Source organism: Chiloscyllium plagiosum, unplaced genomic scaffold, assembly GCF_037043375.1.
Source record: "Chiloscyllium plagiosum isolate Xiang-an unplaced genomic scaffold, Cpla_swu_hap1 HiC_scaffold_2, whole genome shotgun sequence".
Classification (NCBI taxonomy): Eukaryota; Metazoa; Chordata; class Chondrichthyes; order Orectolobiformes; family Hemiscylliidae; genus Chiloscyllium; species Chiloscyllium plagiosum.
This window is the reverse complement of record NW_028270140.1, coordinates 15,584,021-15,609,821: the sequence shown is the minus strand read 5'-3', so window position 1 is coordinate 15,609,821 and position 25,801 is coordinate 15,584,021. Positions and strand designations below refer to the sequence as shown.

The window sequence follows — 25,801 nt, the reverse complement described above, 5'->3', positions numbered from 1 at the left end:
CATTCCCACCTATCCTTGATAACCATCACCCTTTTGCTTACCAAGAATCCATAATGTGGAGGTGCTGGTGGCAGACAGTGGTAGACAAAGTTAAAAATCTTGTGATTTTTCACAAGAATCCATACACATTGGCCGTAAAAAATTATTGAAAGACTCTGCTTCCATCACTTCTAAGGAAGAGAGTTCCAAAGACTTATGAGCCTCTGTGAGAAAAGAAAATCATTTGTGCCTTAAAGGACACATCCCTTATTTTTAAATGATGAACGCCAGTCCTAGATTCTCCTTGAAAAGAAATACCCTTTCAACATCTACCTATTAACACCCTTCAGGATCTCATTTTTTCCAGTCGAGTCACCACTTAATCTTATAAATTCTACAGATACAAGACTAGCCTGTCAAAACATTCCCCTTAAGACAACTTGCCCATTCTTGATATTACACCAGCAAACCTCTGAATTGCTTCAAGCTTAATTACATACTTCCTTAAATAAGGAGACCAATACTGGGCATAGTACCCTAGATATGTTCTCATCAATACCGGTACTGGGAAAGCATAACCTCTTTACTTTTATATTCAATTCCCTTTGCAATAAACAATAACATTTTATTACTTATCCAAATTACTTTCTGTACCTGCATACTAAAGCTTTGTGATTAATGCACTAGGAATGCAGTTCTGCAATCTCTCAACATTTAAAATAATGCTTTTTTACTGTTTTAGCTAAAGTGGACAATTTCATATTTTCCCATATTATACTCCATCGCCTAATCTTTGACTATTCACTAGCCCATCTCGAATCCTTTTTAATCTCATGCTCTACTCAGAACTTACTTTCCTACCTATTTGGTTTAATCAGCAAATTTACTTTGAGTCTTTCTCTGCATCATTTATATAAATTGTAAAAAGATGAGGTTCTAGCATTGATGCCTGTGGCACACCAGTCATTACATTTATGCCAAAGGCTCCTGTTGGCCCTCTGATCTTTCATTCATGTCAATATACCCCTTATACCATGAGCCTTTGTTGTTCACCATGGCCTTTGGCATGGCCATTATCAAATACCTTCTGGTATCTAAGTTCAATACATTCATAGGTTCCTTTTTAGCCAAAGCAAAGGTTACTTCTTCAAATAAGTCTGATGTGGTGGTTAAACATGATCTCCTTTATCACCAAACGTTACTGAATCAGTCTGATTACCTTGAACATTTCCAAGTGCCCAAATGTAATGTTAATAATAGCTTCTATAACTGGGTTTAAGCTCACTGGTCCATAATTTTCAACATTTGACTTCCTCACTTCCTGAATTACAAGGCTATATTCGACATTGTCTGAACCAACTGAACTTTTCCTGAATCTAGGGAATGTTGGAAACATTTATCTCACTAGCTACTCTCTTTAAAAGGCTAGGATTAAATCCAGCAGCACCCAGGGACTTGTCCGTATACAGTTCCAAGAATGTGCTTAGAATCACTTTCTTCATGATTGTAATTTTATTTAGTTCCTCCCTCCCCTCCTTTCTTCAACCACAGCTATTTCTTGGATTCTCTTTTCCTTTCCAAATATCTTTTATCAAACTTTTATCGAGATTTAAAATTTCTAGCCAGCTTTCCGTCCTTATTAATCTTTTATTCATTCATTTCTTTTTTAAAAAATAACTTGTTCAGTATTGTCCAATCTGACCTGTCATCCATCTTTAAGCAACTCTTTACGTTGGATATTCTCTTTAATGTTTCAAAATTAACCATGAGTGTTGATTCTTCCATTAGAAGTTTTTTTTTCCTTGTTGGACTGGTTCTATTCTTTGCTCCGAAATATCTCCTTAGATATCGGTCAATGCATTTTTATCGACCTCTCTCCTTACTTAATTTGCCTGCTCACTTTAGCTGGCTCTGCTTTAATACCCTCATAATTGTCCCATGTAAATTTAAAATACAAGACTGGGACCTAAACTGGGACTCTCCCTCAAACAGAATACCAATTTCAATCACATTATGATTGTTGTGATCTAAAGGCATCTTCACAATGAGGTTATTAATTAATCTTATCTTGTTGCACTACCTGTCTAGTACAGTTTGCCCTGGTCAACATCAGGACATGCTGTTCTGAGAAACTTTTCTGAAAATATTTTATGAACTGTACTCCTGGGCTACTTTTTCACATTTGACTTTTCTAGTTAATATGTAAATTAACATCCCCCAAGATTATTCTGAATGTTTTGGACGTGCTCCCATTCCTTTATATTTCAACCTAATGTGTGATTACAGTTAGAGAGCCTGGACACAAACTCCCACAAGTGACTTCATGTCTGTCATTTCTCATCTCAACTCGAACCGCCATTTCTTCCTGGATTCCTAAACCCAGGTCATCCCTCTCAATTATTTCTGGTATTAGTACAATAAAATGCCACTTTTCCTAGCTTCCTGCCCTTCCTAATCCCTTCAATTTTCAGGTCTCAAGCTATGTCATCCTGCAATCATTTCTCTGTAATGGCAATCAGACCATATTTATTAATTTCTCATGGCACTATCAGTTCATCTGTTTTGTTCTATCTGTTGTCATTCAGATTCACAGCCTTTAGTTTTGTCTTTTCATTATTTTTGTAATTTTTAGCCTCATGTTGATTAACTGTTGCATATGTATTTTCTATCTCTTTCTGTCATGGTGTGTGCTTCATTTCCCATAGTAATACTTGATTCTTTCTTGCTGACTGTTCTCTTTATCTGCTCAAATTTGATTTCTTACCCTCATTATCAAAAATCTGAAAACAGTCAAAGTTGAGTTCAACAACGACCCATCATCCAGAGCTCTTTGGAGAAGAGTCCCAGACACCAGCAACCATCAGGAAGACATCATTCTGCAACCCTCTTTCAAATAAAAGAGTTTCTTACTTTGAAACTTCGAGTCTTAAACGTTTGTATTGTCTCATTACGGGAAACATCTACTCAGCATCCACCCTGCAAACCTCCCTCAGAACCTCATGTTTCAATGAGATCATCTCTCATTCTTCTAAAACCAAATCAATGTAGGTCTAACTACCACAACGTTTTGTCAGAAGTCTACCCTGTTATCCCAGGAGTAAAGCTAGTGAACGCTCTCTGAATTGCTTCCTATGCAAATATGCTCCTCAAATAAAATGACAAAAGTTACACAGTACACTCATCACGGTTTCACCAATTCTTCATGCTACGAACATAACATTGTACAATGTGGCAGCATTGTGACCTGCTGATTTTGTTTTATGTGATTAACGCTAAAATATAGCCAACTTGCAAGAGACGACTGAAAGAAAACCTGATAGAAACAGGCTAAACCAATGAACTTAAATTTTGGAAGACTTGAAATTTCAGAAGAGTTAAGTAATTCTTATGCGAGAAGGTATTACACAATTAGTCAGAATGCTTTCAGATTAATAGACTTAGGATTCTTGAATTAAAGCTTAGGCAATTTTGAAATTATGATCAGCAGTCACATGAAAATACTGTAGCTTCCAACTTCGAATAAGCCAACAAAGTAAATCAATTCACCTTGCTGTCCCCCAAGCAGCCGTTCAACACCCTTGATTAATTTGTGACGGTGCCCATAGGCATTAATTCCAATTTCTTTCAGCTCTTCATGTCCCATGTCTGCAAGCACATCCAACGTGATCTGAAAAATTTCAGCATATTGTCAAATCCTGGAGCTGAAAAAATGGCTTTTCAAAGTTTTAAAAAAGTTGACTGTGTAGTTTGTATTGTCCATGTAGCACCTTGGTCCTGGAGGAATGCTGTTTTGTTTTTACTCTATCAGTTGTATATGGTAGAAATGACAAATAAAACTACTCTTGAAAAGGCAGATTTTCACATCTTCCTCTCTCAGTAAATACTTCTGCATCATCATAGTTCACTCCTTATTTACTCAATAACCGTCCCTCTTCCCACTACACCTTCCTGTGTAAGTGCAGGAGATGCACTGCTCCTGGGGGAAACGGACCAAATACAGATTGAATATTCACTTTGAGGAACACCTCTTTAGTATAGATGACCCCAGGTATCCTGTCCCTTCTCTTCTGAAATCTCTGCACCACTAACTCCTCCAATGTTGAAGATCTATCTTGATAAATACATGAACAGAGACAAACAGACGGACAGAAACTGCGTATGGGCAATAATTCACAGGTCCAAATAAGGACTAGGAATAAGGCCCAAGTCTTGGTGGGCCAAAGGGCCTGTTTCTGTGCTGTATTGTTCTTTGCTCTTGTTCAATCTTCTACATTCTTCTAATAAAACTGAATTTAAGCTCATCATCTTACGAACTCAATACAGAAACAAGTTCAGATCTTAGCCTCTGCTCCCATTTTTTTTTTAGGCGATATCTGGTGACGATTCTACAACATGTAAACCTCCCTGAGATCCAAATTTTGTTTTTTCAAACTTGATCCACGATTACCTCCCTTGCCTTTCACCATCATGCCTTTTGTCATTCAATCTCTCCTGCCTTTCAACACATTAAATACCATTCCCTTGCTCTCCATATTCCAACCCTTTGTTTTTCTGGCTCTGTACTTGCTTAAAACTGATTAAATCTAACTTTTCCCATTTTGCTGGAAGATCACTAAGCTGACCATTAGTTTTTTTTATCTCCACAGATGCTGCCTGACCTCAGCATTCCCAAAATTTCTGTTTTATTTTCACTTACCTGTTCCCTTTCAAATATATCCCGCAAGTGTTCCAAGCCTAGACTTTTAAGGAACTGATTTATGTTCATGTCAAGCACAGTAACTGCAAAAAATATTTATGTTTCAATATCAGATTAAATGAATGAATATTAAATGCACAAGAAAAAAAACGATCCACATTATTATAACGTGTTATCAAAGCTTCACACTACACTAATGCACTTCACGTGTAATTGAACAAACAGCAAAACAGCAATATGATAACATTAGTCAGGGCATCAGAATTCCCATTATTTGCTTCCCACTTATGCTATGGAATCCTTTTACAAACATCTCAACAAGCCCAAGACCTTTACTATCTCAAGGATGATGATTATGGATGCTTGGGAACACCAGGACGTGAAAGTCCCCTTCAAGCCCAGCTGATGGGGAATTATACAGATGGCTCTTCACTTTTGCTAGATCAAAATCCTAGAACTGTCTTTTTTACAACACTCTAGGTTACGTCTACACATGGACTGCACGTGTCTATGTCGGAAACCTATGTCGGAATCTCCCCTGTGGAAGGGGGCATCATTGGAACAGATTCCTCAACCAGGATTCCTCACCACTGTGACTGATGGCCCTCAGCCATATCAGAATCATTCCCACCATTTCTGCCCTTACCTGCTACTTTTCCTCCTGGGCTCCCCTTTTCCTAACCTTCACCCCTCTAATCTCTGCATTCAAGATTGACTGTCATCTCAAACCAGGATCCCTCTCCCAAACATATCTCAGATTCAAGATGGTCGGACACGGGTGACTCCTTATGAGCTCCCTACAGCAGATTTAACTCTAACATTTCTTATAACCGCTCTACACGTTTAAATGCAAGTTCTCATTCTGTCAAAGTTTTTTTAACCTTATGATCTGTATGTTCTTGCTTACCATGATCTGCCTGTACTGCTTGCAAACAAAGCTTTTCACTGTACTCAGGTACACGTGACAATAAATCAAATCAAATCACGTGTTCCCTTGCCCTACAAGTATTCTGCAGGCACTTTCTCTCCATGACAGCCTAGTCAACTCCTCTATCATTTCTAACACTTCTTCAGCCACCTTCCTCAGTCCCCCAAACACACCGTATTCCTCATACAATTTTTAAAACTTATCCTTTTACCAGCTCCCTCCCCAAGGCCGAAAACACATCTTCCAGGTAAAGTGGCAATTTACTTTTCCTTCTTTCTTTTGTAATTGCTGCTCTTTTGTAATTGCTGCTCAGAATGCAGTTGCCTCTTCACTGGCAGACTTGCTGACTGCTTTGTGAAATACCTCTTCTGCCCATAAGAATGACTCAATCATTGAGCTACTTGCCATTTCAACACACCATCTTGCCTCGTACTAACATTTTTGCCCTAGGCTTGCTGCAGTGCTCCAGTGAAGACTAACAAGTTTGATGAACAGCACTACATTTTCCACTTAGGTACTTTAGTCTCCAGAGGGTGACAGGGGTTCAACAACTTCAAGCTGTGAACAATGTTCTTCCACTTTGATTACACCCACACCCCCCAAGGTTCTTATTTACACAGGTCAGCTCTGCTGACAGCAAACCTATTTTCTGCTATTGACACCTGCTTTTCACCTGGGCTACCTTACCTTCTGTTCAAATCGATCTGCATTGCACTTTTATCAAAGGCATTATACTATCAATTTTCCAGCCTTCTTCAACTTTTGAAGAGTCAATGTGAACACAACATGTTAACTCTGTTCCTCACTCCACAGATGCTGCCTGACCAGGTGTGTTTCTCCAGCACATTTGTTTAGATTTCACATCTCTAGCAGCTGCAGAATTTTGTTTTTAATGGTTATCAATTTTCAGTCAACCTACCTTCCCCTTCTTTTCTTTCATTGCCTGTAGCTCCATCAGCTGCACCGGAGGCACCATTAACAGCTAGCTCTGCGAGTGGGCCAGTCAGGTTATCTACACTACTAGCAGCAGACAAACAAGAGGGAGTCGAGGCTGGAGAGATCACTGCTGCACTAACAACAGTTGCCTGAGGTTTATAACAACTAGGAAGGGCTTCGGGTGGCATAGCATCAATAAGCAAGGCCCTGATATCATCAGCCTGAAATAAGAAAAACAAGAACATTTATATGTTTTCACCCTGAGAAATTTTAAATACACTAAAAACTTTAAAATATTAACTGCTAACTCTCACAGCTCATTATGCATCATAAACACACACGAGCAAAATGTAAATTAAATATTTGTCACTGCTTTGAATTTTGAACATACTGTAGCCAAATCCAAAGGAGTCTGGCCTTCCTGGTTCTTCATGGTAGGGTCTGCCCCATGAGCCAGTAGCAGAGCACAGAGTTGTGTCCTTCCTTTCTGTGCTGCTTCATGCAATGGAGTGAAGGCCCATTTGTCAGTTGCGTTGACACAGGTGTTGTATTTGATCAGAAGGGCTGCAATATCCACATGCTGAAAGGAAAGCAAATCAAGGACTCAAATGTAACTCTGCACTTACAAGTTGTGACTGCATTCATGAAAATTGCAATCTTAAGTGAAGCAATTTTAAGTGAAGCATGACTTCCACAAGAGTCAATGGGCTCCTTTTGACTTGTCACCCTGAAAAGGCAAAGTCAAAATTGAGATACCGTACTGTATATATAGAGCAGTGCGTTCTTAGCTGAAATAATTTACAAAACAAAGTGCATCAGACAATGCTTCAATAAAAACTTACCTCAAGACTCCATCTGGTGGCTGAGGTTGGTTAGCGCAGACAGCAGCTGGACATAGAACCCAGGAGCAGGAGAAAGCCATTCAGCTGCACAGGCTGTTTCACCATTCTCAAGTCAAGGCTGATCGTCTATCTATTTCAACGCCATATTCCTGCACTAAACCCATAACCCTTAATGTTATCAATAACTAGAAATCCTTGCAACTTCTGTCTTAAAAGTACTTAATGACTGAGCTTTCCGAACCCTCTGGGACAGAGCATTCCAAAGATTCAAAAATCTGAATGAAGAATTTCACCTCATCTCAAACCTAAATTGTTTGCCTTTGATACTGTGATTAGTTCTGCATCCATCAGAACCACTTGCACAGACTGATTTCTGGCTTACAGGCAATAGCAAAGAGAAGAGTCAGGTGAAGCCAGGAACGCATTGGGGGGGAAAGAGCGCCAAGGCTGGAGAGTGAGGTGAGGCCAGGTGGGATGGGGAGGTGGTATGGTAAATATGAGTATATAACTACAAAGTAAGAGTGAGTGTATTGTATGAAATCTCCCCTACATGCTGGCATGTTGTGTAAGTGTAAGGTCTGGTTTGCATACTTGAATCAGCCTCGCATGACTGCGCCTATCAGGTGACAAAAAAGGTGAAGAAAGATGACCACAGCACAACGTGATGGACTGTAGCAATCCAGAAGAAAATTGTGGCAGAGTCTGATTGGTTAAGGGGATATAATGTAGGCTTAGTGCAATTATGCTAATGTAATGGGGTTAGGGCATGGCATTTAGAAAAACAAACAATAGAGTAGTTTTGCCACTTGGGGGCAATCAGGGATGACATCTCTAATGGTCAGAGCTTTTGTTTGCAAATAAAGGTTTCTCATCTCGAGAATCCTCTGTGGCTCCTGGTCACTCGCAAAAGGCGTGGTCAACCACGACAAAATTGGCCGAGTCGGCAGGATTGGAAAAAGACCTATCCAAAAGGGGTGGCAGCCTGTGAGTGCTTCCCGGTCCATCGGGGATTCTCCCAGGCCTGACAGAATAAGGGTGGCCCACCCACTAAAAGAGGTAAGCGTTTTGCTGTCAACTCAGACTAGATTTTGTTGAGTAGGGAGGTCCTCGGGGACGCAGAAGTGCAGGAAAGCTGAAGGAGGGTCTTTCCGATCCAAGATCCAAGAATTCTGATAATAAATTGAAATGTGGGGAGACTCAGAGGATTGGTCAAGGTAACTGCGCAGTAGGGTAAGTGGGAATAGAAATTAGAAATTGTCCGAAATAAAATTCTACATGGTGTTGGTAAGTCGCCGTGGATATCACCTGGCAGGTAACAAGGGGCTGAATGGAAAGGGCAGGAAAAAGTCCTCGTAAATACTGTCTCAGGAACGACTGAGGTAAAATAGAAGCCCCGCCCTAGAATAGTAGGGGTCTGCTTGGGCAGGATAGGGAGTTCTGCGGATACTGCCCTAAATAGGGGTCTGCATAGGCAGAATGAATGAAGATAGATTGTCCTTATTAATTCGTTGAAACCAAGGAAGTTTAGGGACTGAAAGTTTGATAAGAGACGAATACAAGTTGTAGAGTTGGGGAATATGAATAATTATTGACAAAACGCTACCAGACTTGTAAGACAATGGAGAAAGAGCTGCGAGAACAGAGACAATGCGTAGTTGGACTGAAATATACGTCAGGATGTGTAAAGGAACTGCAGTTGAATATTGAGTAAAAAATTCCCAGTATCAAAAAATGACCGTGAGAATCTCCAAGAATTGTGAAAAAAGAACTAAGACCTTATCAACCAAATGACCAAAAGAAGGTACCTTTGATATAAATGAGAGATGAGATGGAGGGATTAATTAAAAATCACAAATCAAAAGATAAATCTGAAAAGAGAACAGGAGGCAGAAATATTAAAACTTTTCAGACAAAAGGGAGAAAAACTGAAAAACATACCAGGCACCTGTAGTGACCAGGTAGGCTGCCAAAGAACAGCAAAAGCAGCCTGTGAAAACTGAAGATCAGGAAGACAAACTTCCTTTGTACCCGAACTTGCAGAAGCTAGACATACCCATCCCTACTCAAATACAGAAAACACAAAGCAATGTCCTTTGATAAAGAGAACCACGGAAATACAAGGAGAAATTGCATGGGTTGAGGACGACGATGAGAAAGACACACTGAACCAGAGAAGGGATGAAGTGAAGGGGTTGTACTGCGGACAGTACAAGAACAAAAATAGCACGAAACGTTTCTAAACTGTAAAAGGAGTAGTGAACGGGGTCAGAGGGAAAGTGACCAATGGAAGGGGTGAAAGGGAGTAGAATAGTGTGCACAGAGGAGGGCCCGACTGGGACCAGCAGGGGACGGATGGGATGAGTTGGAGATGAAATGGATGAGGATGATAGCAGGGAGAAAGAGCATCCACGTGCAAAAAGAATGCTGTCTTTGCTCATAAAAAGGGTGGGGGGGGGGGAGCAGTCACAATATGTTCCCTGGGAAACCCAGGATATGGAGGGGCTGAGAAATTCATTGCCTAGTATACATGAGGGTGCAGCTAAGTGGATTAGAGCCTTTGAAGACAAAACCACAGAACGATTGTTGGCCACAGGTGATCTGAAGGCACTGCTGGTAAAGGTGACAGGACTCCCAAAGTTGAGCGCGATAACGGATCAAGCTGGTTTGAAGAATGTAGTGGACAATCCAAGGATTGGTGGTGCTGAGTTTGACCGAGTGAGACAGAGGGTCTGGCAGGCTCTCAGAGACTGCTACCACCTAAAAATGATCCCAAGGCTCTGATAGGGGATCCACTGAGAGACACTGAAAACCCAGCTTCTGGATCAGTGGTGCTGGAAGAGCACAGCAATTCAGGCAGCATCCGATTTTGCCTGTCCTCGGATGCTGCCTGAATTGCTGTGCTCTTCCAGCACCACTGATCCAGAATCTGGTTTCCAGCATCTGCAGTCATTGTTTTTACCTCACTGAAAACCCAGCTGCCTATTTAGAAAACCACCTAAAAAAAAGTGGAGGTTCAAAACGGAACGGGACGTGGAAGGTAACCAGCTGCTGACCACAATGCTCCGGATGGCCATTGTTGATGCTATGCTCCCTCAAGTCGGGACTGGAGGTGATGATAGGTCTGACGTCAATTACCCACCAAGAATTCAGAGACCATGTAGTTCATGCTGTCGAAAAATACCAGAGAGACAAAAAGAAACTGGCCAACCAACAGGAGACTGCACAGAGAAAGCCGGCACAGATGTAGCTCGAGGAACACAGAGAGAGAGAGAAAAAGGCAAAACAATGTTGCCAATGACAACTGATTCAATAGTCATCACTGAAATTAACAAAATGCCAACCCAGGGAGGACCCCATTAGGCTGCCCGGCAAGGGCCAGAAAACCCCATGCCAATGGGGAATGTCTTTGGTGGAGCTTTTCCACAGATGTTGTATCAAGGGCAAAATAAAATGAGACAACAGGCAAAACAGAACTGGGGCCCCCAGGGAAGGGGTCAAAGAGGTAGGGGTCAAAGGGGTTTAATGAGGAATCAGGCACAGAAAGGGCCGGAAGCAGGATGTTGGGGTGCAACCAACCAGGCTACTTGAGATGGGACTGTCCTAACAGGTCCTAGTCTGCTCCGTTCCAGCAAGGACAAATGCACGAAGAAAATCCACCTTTTATGGCTCAAGGGCCTGCGAACCCTTATGGGTCGTGCTAGGGGTGCCAAGTGGGAAGGGACTGTACCCACAGGTGATACGGGAGGCTGAGCAGGAACCTATTGTACAGGTTAGCCTACAGGGACAGTTGGTGCCACTAATTGAAATTGGAGCTATACACATCGGCATTCAACCGCAACATGACTCTCACCTTCCCACGTCAGGAAAATTTATTAAAACTACAGGGTTCTCAGCAAAACTGCAGTTAGCACGACTTACAGTTCCAGTCAGTTTAAAAACGGGAAGCAAAGAAATCGTCCTGCCAGTACTAGCGTTCAAGGGTACGTCGATTAATTTGCTGGGCAGGGACGCTTTGCTAAAACTTGAAATTGGAATGTACCCGAGAAGGCTTAAGTGTTGAAAGAGCAAGTACCCAGTTGAGAATGTATGAAGCTAGACGTGCTAATGTGTATTGGATAGGAGACATAGATTGGTACATTTGGGGAAAATGGAAGGAAGACATTCTGGCTGCACGACCTAAGGCTAGACCACCCAAATCTGAACTGTATTGCACAGTAATATCTGACGAAACTCAGAATGAAGTGCTGGAAAGGCAATGGCACTGTGAGGTTGCCACCCAGCAACACTTAATGAGCAAAGCTATAATAATAGGCAGTCAGTTAGAGCAGCCTTGTACAAAAAAAAAACAATTTTTTGGATAAATGGTATAGTGTACCAGGTGCCGTGCCCCATATGACTATGTTAGTAAATGAGGGGGCACCAGTCTTAGGACTTGGGACCCATGGTAAAACAAGCAGGAACAGTTAGTGACTGCCAGGTGGTGACTCCAGGGGTAAGGATATCTGGAAATAGCGACTATGTTAGGATAGCAGCACGTACAGAGATGGTGGGGAACCCAAAGGAAGTCAAGCTGACTCCTCAACGAGATATACCGGTGATACTTAGTGAAGGTAGTCACCATTTGGATCAAAGGTTGGATGCATTGCCAACTGCTTTATGGTCACAACATGACACAGATGTGGGAAAAGTTAAATCAGCAAGTCCAGTAGAAATACGGTTGAAGTAGGGGGCGATTCCACCTAGATGCCCGTAGTATCCCCTAAAACCAGAAACAGAGGAAGGAATAGCGTCAACGATACAGGGCCTGCTTGACGCAGGGACACTCAGAGAAATGACCAGTCCTTGTAACACTCTACTGTTGCCTGTGCTAAAAGCAGATAGATCTAAATGGAGACTTGTGCATGATCTGAGAGCAGTGAATGAGGTTGTGGAAAACTGGCCGACAGTAGTTCCAAACCTGCATATGCTGTGGACCAATGTACCACCTGAAGCTGCTTGGTTTTCAGTGATTGATTTATGTTCTGCTTTTTTCAGTATTCCACTGGTGGATCACTGCGGCTATTTGTTTGCATTTACTTATAGAGGTACTCAATACACTTACACTAGAATGCCGTGGGATTTAAGCACTCACTGCAGGTGTTTACTCAAGTGTTGAAGGCAGACTTTGAAGGGGTCTCATTGGACAGTACCTTAATCCAGTATGTTGACGATCTGCTGGTCTGCTTGACAGTCAGGAGCAATGCGAGCGGATATTATTTTTCTGCTAGAAACGTTATCACATGGAGGTCACATGGTCTCAAGGAGAAAGCTGCAATTCTACAAACAGCAGGTTGAGTATTTGGGCAGGGCGATATCAAAAGGCACTAAGTTGATAGCGCCAGATCAGATCAAGGGGTTAGCTAGAGCCCCCACACCAGTGACAATAGGGCAGATGGCATTTTTGGGAATAGCAGGATTCTGTTCGAACTGGTTTGGGGAATATGCTGAAATTATGGCACCCCTATGGAAAATCATGAAGGAGGCTGGACATACAAACTTAAAAGAGTGTTCTGCGCTGGGATGAGGAAGCTGAGATGGCTTTCAACACCCTTAAGCAGGCACTGTAGTCGGTTCCAGCTTTAGCCTTGCCCAATTACGAAAGGTTTTTCACCTCTGTCCAATAGCCATGCAGGAGACAGGCGTGGGAAAGGCAAAGCAGCTGCTTGCATATTAGAGTTCCAAACTGGACAATGTGGCTCAGGGATATCCTCCTTGCTACCAGGGAGTGGCAGCAGCACATTATGAGTAAGAGAAAGCATCCTCCATAACAATGGGTTATCCTGTAGTTCTGTATTCACACCACAAGGTAGCAGAGCTGTTGGATAAAGGCCAATTTGTTTTAACACCGACCAGGACATCGGCTGTTACTGACTTTTCTGGACATAGCTATACAGAGATGTGTCCCACTGAAGGATGATGACGATCCCCATGTTTGTGTAAGGGAGGTTAAGATGTTTGCTAAACTGAGGTTGGATTTACAATCTGACCTGCAAGCCCATGGGAATAAAAAGGTTTTATTCGTAGATGGCTGATGCTACAGGGACTATGATGGAAATCATGCAGGATTCTTGGTTGTGCAACAGAAACAGTCTCAGTTTAAGACAATTAAACTGGAGGCTTGTCCGCAACCCTATTCAGCCCAATTAGCAGAGATTAAAGCCCTGACGGCAGCGTGAGTTGATGGAAGGTGAGAAAGCAGATGTCTATATGGATTCGGGCTATGCCCATGGAATATGCCACCTCTTTGGAGCCGTTTGGAAGCAAAGAAGCTTCAAGAAAAGCAATGGTGACCCCATACAGCATTGCCAACAGATTATGGCACTGACCACAGACAAAGAGGAGCCAGGCGAGACCAGGGCGGCCTGTGGAGCATGGATGAAAATTTGTGGGTTGCGCCTATCCCTCTGTTAACTGTTCTCATTCAGAGGTACATGGCTTGGATCATTGTGCAAGACGGGGGAAGTCATAAGGAAGATATAAACGACAGGTTTTGGTCACCTTACCTATAAGCTTCAATGAATTACATCCTGTCACAATGAGGGGTATGGACTCAGAATAATGTTAGAAAGGGAATATTGACCTCTACAGGTCACATACCAGTACTCAAAGGATTGTTTAAACATTTGCTAATTGACTATGTGGACATGATAAAGACGGTGAGAGGAAAAAGATTTCTGTTGGTGGTGATTGATAGATTTAGTAGATGGGCAGAGGCAACACACTCTAAAGACTCAGGTGCTGGAATGGTTGTGAAATTTTTAACAAATGAAGTCATTCCATGATTTGGCATACCGTCAGAAATCAGCTCGGTTAATGGGTCAGCTTTTATTGAAAAAGTTGTTAAATTGGTACCGCAAGCTTTGAGGATCAAACAGAGATTTGGATGCACGTATCATCCCCAATCACAACGCATGGTGGAAAGGATTAACGAGACTTTGAAAGCCAAACGGAATAAAATTTACGCAAGCACTCAGTTAAATTGGATTGATGCACTGCTGTTGGCTTTAATGAGTTGCTGTGTGCAAGGTAATCACATAACAAGTTTGATCCAACATGAAATGCTCACCAGCAGGCCCATGCCAGCACCCAGGTGGAGGAATCCTTATGAAGGACCTAGTTTAGAACAATTAACGGTAGAACTTAGGTAATCTGAGCAACAACTAAATATGATGCATAAGTCTATCCACACACGGGAAAAACAGAAGTAGCTGGTGGCTGATTGGAAGGAGGGACCCATCCAGCCTGGCGACCAGGTATACATTCGAATGTTCTGACAAAATGGAACGAACCAAGGAAGGAAGGACCCTTCATGGTCACCAAGGCGTCACCTACAGCAGTACGTGCAGGAGCGATCCACATGATATCATTGTAATCACTGCACCAGAGCTGTTCCACAGGCACTTGTTGATGCTGGATTGGAGGTAAATGGGAGTGAAGGGACAGCTCAGTTCGTAGGTGTGATCTGCAGTGACGCGGATATCTTAGGAGCTGCAGACAATGAGGTTGTGGGAGGCGGCCTTTCTCCTGACGGTGTGGCTAGTGCTGAGTTGAAGGCGCCCACTGACGCTCCTTTTTCTGGTACCACACCTGTCTACCCCTGTGTAGACTTGGCAGATCTGACCTGGCAGTACCAAGGCCTCTCAGCACCTAAAAGATCATCCTAAACAAGTCAGGAGTATGCATCTCACTTCCCTCTCATGGCTACTGAGCATAAATGGGCAAATTACATGGCTGTCTTGGCAGCAAGAAGGGACTGCTACCTGTGTGCTAAGGACAAGCCAGTACGTCATGTTGTTTCTGTCCCCTATAATTCCTCTACATGTTTACAACGGCGAGAGGTTTACAGCAGTCAATGTGATAGGCAATGCCCTAATGAGATTACACCTTGCAGAGGAAAACGCTGCAACATAAAGAACACGTGTTACCTCAACGGTACTAGCAATACGCCCTATTGATGTATATTGTACCAGATATCTCCCCAAAATGATCAAAGTGAACTCATCCGAAAATGTAATTACAGTACTCCTTGGTCTACCTTCAAAGACAATCATATGTTATCAATAGAGGCCCTTGCCCTCTGTCACCATTTGGGCTTTGAGTGTTTCACATGACGTGGTAACATCCTGGTTGTTCACTCTGTGGGAAGATGCACCCGGACATGTCATACCCAGCGTAGTGCCTGTTGCAGGTGTCTCAACCCCAGATTGTGCAGTGGATGCCCAGCTTATCCTGTTGGCAGACACTTGATGGTTGTGTGGCATGGAAAGAGGATTGAGGCCAACACTTCCCCTGGAATGAGGAGGAACCTGCACCCGAGTGATGCTACTACAGGAAATTGTTACCTCCCCAAAGGCTCAGTTTGACACACCACTTCAATGGACACTGCGTCACCATAGGAGAGATTATGTCCCTGACCCGGTGATCCGCATTGACAGTATGGGGCAGCAAAGAGGCATCGCTAATGAGTTCAAGGCCAGAAACGAGATTGCTGCAGGTGGGAAGCACTTATCCCTGCCATTGGTGTTAGCAGGAATGCTGAATGGATTAATTATATTTACTATAACCAGGAGAGATTTACTAATTACACCGATGATGTCCCCTCAGCATTTGAGAGCAAGTGGATGCAACCAGCTAAATGGCATGGCAAAATAGGCAGGCCTTGGACTAGTTGTTAACTGAGAAAGGCGGTATCTGTGTAATGTTTGGGGAACATTGCTGTACCTTCATACCTAATAATACTAGTCTGGAGGGGTCGTTTACTAAGGCAATGGACAAGTCTGAGAAATCTGAGAAGACAGCTTAAGACAAATGCAGGGTCTGGTCATCAGTTTTTTTGACTGGTAAGACAGTGTTTTGGGAGGATGGGGAGCTTGGTTTGCCAAGATTGGAATCATTGCTGCTATTATGTTACTGGTTCTTGCCATGGTGCTATGCTGTGCTTTACCTCTCGTTAAGTCTTTTTTAGTACGCATTGCTGCAAAGCAACTCATCGTGCCGATCTGTTCTGAGCCATCTCCCATAACAGAGAAGGTTCCAACGCTCTATTATTATGATCTGCTGTCCACTGAAGTGCAGACGGCTTGTGGGGATATGGCTAACTATTTTTTTCCCTGTCTCATTTTGTCCTTAAATTTAGTTTGTGAAGGTTTCTCGGTCTTTTTTCCTGTTCTGACATTGAGGGATGGGTCTTTGGCCTGGTTACTGCAGGGATAAAGGAAGAACCCTCTGAGAATTGAACTTCTAAACTTTTTCTGCCCACTTTCGGGACTGCAACTACATGAATTGGTTTGTGAAGGTCTGGCCTCATTGTGTTCTTTCTCTGAAACCCATAACCAATGGGTCTCAAAGGGGGGAATATATGGTAAACATGAGTATATAACTACAAAGTAAGGCTGAGTATATTGTACGAAATCTCCCCTACATGCTGGGATGTTGCATAAGTGTAAGGTCTGGTTTGTGTGCTTGTGTCAGTCTTGCATGACTGCGGCCTATCAGGTGACAAAAGGTGAAGGAAGATGACCATGATGGACTGCAGCAATCCAGAAGACAACTGTGGCAGAGTCTGATTGGTTAAGGGGATATAATGTAGGCTTAGTGCAATTGATTATACTAACGTAAATAGGGATAGGGCATGGCTTTTAGAAAAACAATAGAGTAGTCTCGCCACTTGTGGACAATCAGGGTGACTTCTCTGATGGTCAGAGCTTTTGTTTGCAAATAAAGGTTTCTCATCTTGAGGATTCCTCTGCGTTTCCTAGTCATTCTTAAAAGGCATGGTCAACCATGACAGTGGGAGGGGGATAAAGGCCAGACGGGAGAGGGGAAGGAGGCAAGGCTGAGCAGGGGAGGCGAGAAGATGGCAAGGCCAGTCAGGCAATTTTCTAATTAGAGAAGAAGGGAGAAAGAAACAGTTGTGGGCCAATTTAAAAAAAGTTAGAAATCTCTCTACACTCCCAGATAATAATTGAGCTCCAAGAGCCAGTGAGACTGAGTGTCAACTACCGATTGGTATAGGTATTGGCTTCTCTTGAGGACTCATAACACTGGAAAAAGGAGCTCATGGAGTTTAGTGGCAAGTGATAATTCAGCATTTTCTTACCCCATAGGATGCTGCATTATGAAGAGGAATCAAGCCTCCTTTATCTTGTGCGTTAACATCTGCACCATGCTCGAGAAGATAATCAGCAACTTCAAGGTTATTGTAGCCAGCTGAGAAATAAGACAGAATAATTAAAAATGGTAAGGTATACATATTTTACCAGCCAATTATGGGCTAGTCCTTGTGCTACATTTTACAGAACTAGCTATTTTAGGAACTTCCTGATCAGAAGAACACCTATGGACAATATATTAATACATCAACATAAGATGCAAAATCATGAACTGTCTATTCTTTCATGGTGCTTTGGGGCTGTGAAAATGAGAGGTGGCCACAGTAGCTGAATTGTGATTTATCGTCAGGTGATTGCCACATAAGACTCTTTCAACATCACCAGAAGCTCCACTTCAAATCATTGAAAAGGAATGATTTGTTTAATCATCTGTTGCCAATACATATTTTATAAAGAAATTCATTTGAATTTATAGTGTCGTTTATGTATACTCATGACTGCATCGCCAAATACCAGACTAATGGCATTTACAAGTTCACTGATGTCAGTTGAATCTCAGATGGCGACGAAACAGACTACAGACAAGAGGAGGGAGACCTGGGAAAATGGCGCACTGAGAACAACCTAGCTCTCAATGTCGGCAAAACCAAGGAACTTATTGACTTTCGGCGGGATGTTACTCATGCCCCCTTACTCATTAACAGCACAGTGGTGGAACGAGTGGAGAGTGTCAAGTTCCTGGGAGTGGTCATCCACAACAAGCTTTCTTGGACTCTTTATGTGGATGCACTGGTTACAAAGGCCCAACAATGTCTCTTCTTCCTCAGGCAGCTGAGGAAATGTGGCATGACAGCAAATACCCTTCTCAACTTTTATAGGTGTGCCATTGAGAGCATTCTGTCTGGATGTATCACTACCTGGTATGGTAACTGTACCATTCAATATCAGAGACTGTTACAGAGAGTAGTGAACTCGGCCTGAACAATCACAAAGGCCAATCTATAGAATCTATAGCTGTCAAGGAAAGGCCGCCAGCATTCTTAAAAATCCATCCCACTCTGGCAATGTTTTTCTACAACCTCTACCATCGGGGAAAAGGTACAGAAGCCTGAACACACGCACCAGCTGGTTTTGAAATAGTTTCTACCCTACTGTTGTTAGAATACTGAATGGACTCTCAAACTCTTAGCATTTGTCTGTACTTGTGCTTTTGTTTTTGCCACTGTTACTTATTATTTACCTATCTATGCTACTTAACTATGTGTTCTGCTTGTGTTGCTCGCAAGACAAAGCTTTTTACTGTGCCTCGGCACATGGTGACAATAAATTCAATTCAATTCCGTTCTTTCTTGGCATTAGTGTACCCCAAGAGACTTGATAAGCAATCAAGTGTAACCACTATCGTAATAGGAAACATCAATGCTCAAGCAATAACGTCCCAGAAACACCAATGAAGTAACAATATCCTAACTCATTGTTGAATAACATCATGGGATATTTTATGTTCATCTGAGGGGGAAAGAGATAAAGTTCAGTTATGTTTTTCTTCTGAAAGATATCACTTCCAGCAGTCACCTCAGTTCAGCACTGGAGTGTCAGTTTTGATTAGGCGCTCAAATTTCTGTAGTGGAACTTGATTTTATGATCTTTATGACACAGAAGCATGAGTGCTACCACTGAATCATGGCACTTTAAGTTTAACCAGGTTTGCTTTCTACTGAAGGCTAGGTAAAAACCAAGGACTGCAGCTGCTGGAAACTAGATTCTAGATTAGAGTGATGCTGGAAAAGCACAGCAGTTCAGGCAGCATCCGAGGAGCAGTAAAAATCGATGTTTCGGGCAAAAGCCCTTCATCAGGAATAGAGGCAGAGTGCCTGTAGGGTGGAGAGATAAATGAGAGATGGGTAGGGGTGGGGAGAAAGTAGCATAGAGTACAATAGGTGAATGGGGGTGGGGATGGAGGTGATAGGTCAGGGAGGAGGGTGGAGTGGATAGGTGGAAAGGAAGATAGGCAGAAGGGAAGATAAGCAGGTAGGACAAGTCATGGGGACAGTGCTGAGCTGGAAGTTTGGAGCTGGGGTGAGGTGGTGGAAGGGGAAATGAGGAAACTGGTGAAGTCCACATTGATGCCCTTCAACCCCAACCCCACTTCAACCCCAGGGCATCACTGTGGACTTCACCAGTTTCCTCATTTCCCCTTCCCCCAGCTCAGCACTGTCCCCATGACCTGTCCTACCTGCCTATCTTCCTTTCCACTTATCCACTCCACCCTCCTCCCTGACTTATCACCTCCATCCCCACCCACATTCACCTATTGTATTCTATGCTACTTTCTCCCCACCCCCACCCTCCTCTCATTATCTCTCCACGCTGCAGGCACTCTGCCTCTATTCCTGAAGGGCTTTTGCCCGAAACGTCGATTTTCCTGCCCCTCGGATGCTGCCTGAACTGCTGTGCTTTTCCAGCACCACTCTAATCTAGAACCCCTTTCTACTGAAGGCTTCAATTTTGATTTAGGTTTATGGCAATCTGAGATTGCTTCAACTAAACCACCTGAAATAGATTAGGCAAATTATGTACTTTTAATCCAAATTATGTACAAATTAAATACAACTCATATAGCGTTTTGCACAAACTGAAATACTTCAGCAGTTTAATCTGTAGTACCCAATATCAACCTTTGGAAATTAAAATAAAATCACAGAATTAACTAACGCAACAACTATTTGGGTATATCATAAATCCAATACAGTGCAGAGGTTAGAGTCCAAAAAGTGAACCTGTTTTAGAGCTGGACTACAGTAGAGCTGAAGTTCTCAGTTATTCTGAATCGTCTCCATGCTGTAACTATTTATATGAATTTAGGTTGTTAGTTTGCTTTTTAAGAGTCATAGAGATGTACAGCATGGAAACAGACTCTTCAGTCCAAATTGTCCGTGCCAACGAAATATCTTAAATAAATCTGGTCCCATTTGCCAGCATTTAGCCCATATCCTTCTTTAAGTGGCTCACCTTTATCCCCTTTAGATTGTAGAATACCTTTTTTATTCTGTTGGTTATTGGTTTTCCATATCAACAGGTATTACACGTATTTGTGGTTCCTTTTTAAACCTGATTGATTTAAGGTTGAATTGAACCCTCTGGCCTCTAGACAAGACACAGCCAAACAAATGCAAAGCCATGAGTCAAGGTTGAGAGTACTTGCATTCTCTGGGAATATTTCAAGTTTTTAAGCTCATGCACATTCTCAAAGCCATGTTGGACTGCACCTGTACTGCGCGTGGTTGATGCAGACAATACAGGTTGTGAGCATGTTTACTTCTGGCCATAAAGGGAGAAAAGCTGATTGCCACGGGATGTTCGGGAGGTCAGTGGAGGTTGCTAAATTTGGGAGCCATGAGATCCCTATGTCAAAAACAAATATGCGCTCTGTCTATTTGCACTTGCACAGATTTCTACTGTATTTACTTTCAGTGCTTGATCCTTTATAACACATCCTGAAAGACACATTCTTAGACATAACAGGACACTGATGCCAGAAGAGCAGGTCCACTCTTAAAATCGCAGGTGATTTCTAAAAAAATGTTAGATTGTTCTCTATCAAGCAAGCTTGGAATTTTGCTATTTTCAGAGGGAATCTGGTCAATTAGAAGATTCCTCTCCTGTCAGACAGTGTTAGCTTCAATGCAAGGTACCAAGTCTCTATAACCAGGTCTTGCTGCACTTTCCCTTCTACTTTCTTCCAGTCACCAGGCTTAGATTACAATTCTACAATATCCCATAATTGTGGCATTAGTTTGATGTCATAGAATTGTACAGATCAAAACTGAGGCTATTTGGCGCATCATGCCTGTGTCAGTTTTCTTTTAGGAAAGTTGTCCAATTAATCCCACTCACTTGCTCTTCTGCAATAGATCAGAACTGTTCCCTCTTAAATATTTAGATATTTTGTTTTGAAGTCTACTTTGCATCTGCTTTAATTGAACTTTCGTGAACATATTCTAAATTAACCTGCTGCATAAAAAAAGTTTCATGGCAGCTTTTTTATTTTCCTCAGATAATCATCCCTGAACAGTAAACAACTGATCAACTTCAAAGAGCATCAAAATTGATTTAGTTCCGATAAATGAAGTGGGAGAAATAACTGCAGTGAACTTTGGAGAACAATCGGAAAATGGGAAGAGTAAACCAGACTACGATAACAGTCAAAAATTCTGCTGGATTGGAACAGTGCAAATTTCAGTGAGAAGAGGAGGAAATTTAGGTACAATTAACTGGACAGAAGATTAATAAAAACACTGATCGATAACAGGGCAAAATCTGGGCCAAGTTTTACCTGCAAGGTGAAGTGGTGTTGAGTTCCTTCCTTGAGTATCTCTGCAATTTATGTTCTCTGGGGTACACAGTTTCTGAACTCTGGCTAGGCAGCCTTTCTTAGCAGCATCGAGCAGAGCAGCATCGCCTCGAAGTAAATCCTGAATATCTGTGTCTCCTTCTTTCACAAGATCCAGAGGTGTGTTCCCATCTCTATTCTTCTTTGTTGGATCAGCTCCATGCTAAATAAAATTAAGGCAATCTCAATAATATACTTTGATCAGCTTCTTTTTAAAAATAGATGTATTCTTAATGAATTTTGATGACACTTAGAAACAGCAGTAGATTGCTCAACCTTCAAATCCATTCCAAGATTCAAACAGCTTATGACTAATGTATATTTTAATTCCATTTACCCTCATTGATTCTACAACCTTCATCCAGTCGATATAAAACTCAAAGTTTCAAAATTGAAATTGATAATGTTAAACCAACCTCAACAGATTTCAAGGGGAGTTATTCACTACTGTGTGAAGCAGCACTTTCTGATATTACCCTAGAAGCTCTAATAACATTTGCACATACGAATGCTTTGCTATAAGCTATGCCAACAAGCATGAATCTAGTCATCACCCCTCAACATTCAATGGCATTAATGTCATGGCGTCCCCAATCATCAACAGCCTGGGGGTTACTTTTGACCCAAAAATGAATTAGACCACCCACACAAACCCAATGGTTACAAGATATAGTCAGAGACTGGGAATTCTGAGGTGATTCCACAGAGCATGCTCACCATCTATATTACACAAGGCTGTAGTGTGATGGAATATTCTCCACTTGATTGGGTGTGCATGGCCTAGTCAACAACAAACTCTACACCATTCAGGATATCAGCGATACTTTGGCAGCACACTCCAAACTAGCAGACTCCTCCACATAGAAGGTCAAGGGCAGCAGGCACAGGAGAACACCACCTACAAGTTCCTCTTTAAGTCACACACCATCCTGACTTGGAACTATATTGCTGTTCTTTCACTGTTGTTGGATCAAAATCCTGAAACTCCTTTCCTAACAGTACTGTGGGAGCATTTGCACCACCCTGCAGTGGTTCAAAAAACTGCCCACAATTTCAAGGGTAATTAGGAATGAGAAATAAATGCTGGCCTAGCCAGCGACATCCACACCTATGAAAAAAGGTAACAAAATATTTTGATATTATGCTCATTGTCCTGATTTCCCCACAAGAAAAGGTTACTCTTATCCATCCTCTCAACACCTTGGATAACCTCAGGCACCTCAGATAGAAACCTGAATAATAAAGATTTATATAAAGACATCTTCTTAATGAATTTTGATAACTTAAGGAACAGCAGCTTGTTCAGCTGTTCAACCCTCAAGTCCATTCCAAGATTCAAATTGATTACAACTGATGCATATTTTAATTCCATTTACCCTCCTTGATTCTATAACCTTCATATTCTTGACATAAAACTCAAATTTTACACGTGAATAAGAGAATCAACTACAAAATGGGTCTACATAGTTTAATTCTTCTAACCTTGGTATCATTCGAGTGAATATTCAATGCACCGCTTCCAAGACAAATACTCTGGTAAAGGCTTAGTGTCTAGAACTGAATGCAATAACCTAGATGAAATCTAACCAGAACCTTCAACAGCTGTACATTTTCTTTTTAACCTCTGCATTCAACCCTCTTATAATCAGTGCAGTAAACAAAACACAGTCAACCAAATCCTAAAGTCTGATAAAGCACATTAAAATTTCATTATCAAATTTCAAATACTGACAACGTAAAGCTCAATTTTAATTTAAAATCCATTCTTTGCATTAAGCATATATGACCATGTGATTTGAAGGAATCCTTCCACAGGAGCTCCCTTTATTATTTTAACCTTAAATTCAAAACTTCAGTGATTAAAAAACCTATATTAAATTCTTGACATGGATAAACAGAATAACTATGATTGCAAAATAAAACAGTTCTGAAGAATTGTTGCTGGACTCAAAATGTTAGTTCGGTTTTCTCTCTACAGTTGCTGCCAAATCTGAGTTTCTCCATCAATTTCTGTTTTCTGCTCTGTTTCAAGTTATGATCATAATTAGATTGAGGGGTGTAGGATTCTGTTAAAGAGCATCAAACATCTTCACGTGCTTCTGATAAAAATGATCAAACCTTTACAAAATCTTCCAGACTGAAAACTACATACCTTTAACAGCAGTTTACAAATCTCATATTTGCCTTTGGCTGCTGCTTCATGCAAAGGTGTGAACTTCCATAGGTCAGCAACATTCACTGATGCACCATGCCTCACCAGCAGTTCTGCAACTTCATAATGTCCATACGAACAAGCATTGTGCAAGGGCACTAAACCCCTGGAGGATGAAAAGTTCAAACTTAAACAACACTACAATTGTACAAATGAAACTCAATTAAAAGCTGAATATGGAAATTTCTATCAAGGCTTTGTTGAACTCAATAATAACTCAACGACACTGACTAGGTTCCTCTATTTAACAAGAACTCCTCGTTAGTATCAAAGCGAAATTGTAATCGTAAGTTAACAGCTATGAACCACCAACATATGGCTCTACTAGTTAAAATCTAACCCCCTTTTAAAACACCCACACATACACAGGCAGAGACAAACAAAATAATGTTGGCATAAAAGCAAAATACTGCAGACTCTGGAAATCTGGCAGTTCAGAAGAGTCATAAAGGACTTGTAACATTCACTTTGTTTCTTTGTCCTTCCAAATTTTCTGCATTTTGCTGAAGATACAGGCAGTTTACATATTAATTGTTCAGTTTCGCAATATCTTACAGCCAATAGCAGGAGACAGTAACTGACTGTTTCCAGGCTTGGATTACTTTGCTGCAGACAGATATGGAGACAGATCCCACATCTCCAGTTGGACATCTCCAGTTTCTGCCACTGTCATCTGCTGATGAACCAATCAGACTGTTGTCATCAGGCTGATGAACTATGGAATCGATAACTGCACAAGTCAATCAGCGACCTATTACTGGCCAAATCTCACTTCACACACCCTCTGCTGCCATGTCATCTTCTCTCAGCTCCCCACCCACAACTGCTTAAAGCAGCAATGTAAACACAGCTCACAATAAGTTCCAGTAACCTGTGTTTAGGACTACAGCAACTCATTCCATAGCACTTAGTTTCTAAAAAAAAACAAATTTGCCCATTTTAGACAGTAGTCAAAACTGCAGAAAAATGAAGTGATGTGGCATTTATGCAACAAATTAATAGAAAACACTTCGCTGCCATCTTCCCTTTCCTCGCTTTTAAAACATGATTACTTTTTAGTACACTGATTGCATTAAGAACCTACTTAAGTGGGCATGAAACAAATGAGACACCTTTCAGACAATGATCATGGAGAGCATCAGACAGACTACATCCTTATGACAGATATTTCTGAAGGGATGCAAAAAGGATCACTCTGATTTTCTCTTTCCCTATCCACAGATGTTGAAGTCAAGGATATTACATTTGCCAACATCTAGACTCAAACTAGTTAACTTAGTCATTGAAGGAGGTAAGGAATTTCAATTCTGACTGTACAGTTCACCTGAAACTTTTTGGGAAAAGCTAGTTTCAGGATAGTTTATTTAGCTTACTTCATAAACTCTATCCAAGGATCATGAAAATGGTTTAGTTCTGTGTGACTCAATACTTATGGCAATTCATTCACTGTGAATTAAATTATGTGCAGCTTAAAACTTATTGAGCCCTTTGATCTTATTTCAGCAATGCATATATTTCTCTATCTCTCAATTAAAAAGATTACCCCCAGCTGTTCAATTATTTTGTAATATGAAACTCCAACTTGAGCCCAGCTTCAATTGAGTTCCCACAAATGGTATATTTCCCTCCATTATACACATTCATTTTACTTAGACAAGAGCCCA

General features: G+C 41.6%; 1 protein-coding gene across 2 annotated transcripts in view; it reads right to left on the bottom strand.

Annotated features, from left to right (window-relative positions):
* tnksa (tankyrase, TRF1-interacting ankyrin-related ADP-ribose polymerase a) overlaps positions 1 to 25,801 on the bottom strand; it is a 153,965-nt gene that overhangs the window by 17,761 nt on the left and 110,403 nt on the right. For both annotated transcript variants that reach the window (XM_043719972.2, XM_043719981.2), the window contains 7 exons: positions 24,078 to 24,243; positions 21,869 to 22,088; positions 17,520 to 17,629; positions 6,931 to 7,119; positions 6,523 to 6,760; positions 4,676 to 4,758; positions 3,526 to 3,646 (listed from right to left, as the gene is read on the bottom strand). In XM_043719972.2, the coding sequence (XP_043575907.2) occupies positions 3,526 to 3,646; positions 4,676 to 4,758; positions 6,523 to 6,760; positions 6,931 to 7,119; positions 17,520 to 17,629; positions 21,869 to 22,088; positions 24,078 to 24,243 (1,127 nt within the window). The remainder of the gene's footprint in view (positions 1 to 3,525; positions 3,647 to 4,675; positions 4,759 to 6,522; positions 6,761 to 6,930; positions 7,120 to 17,519; positions 17,630 to 21,868; positions 22,089 to 24,077; positions 24,244 to 25,801) is intronic.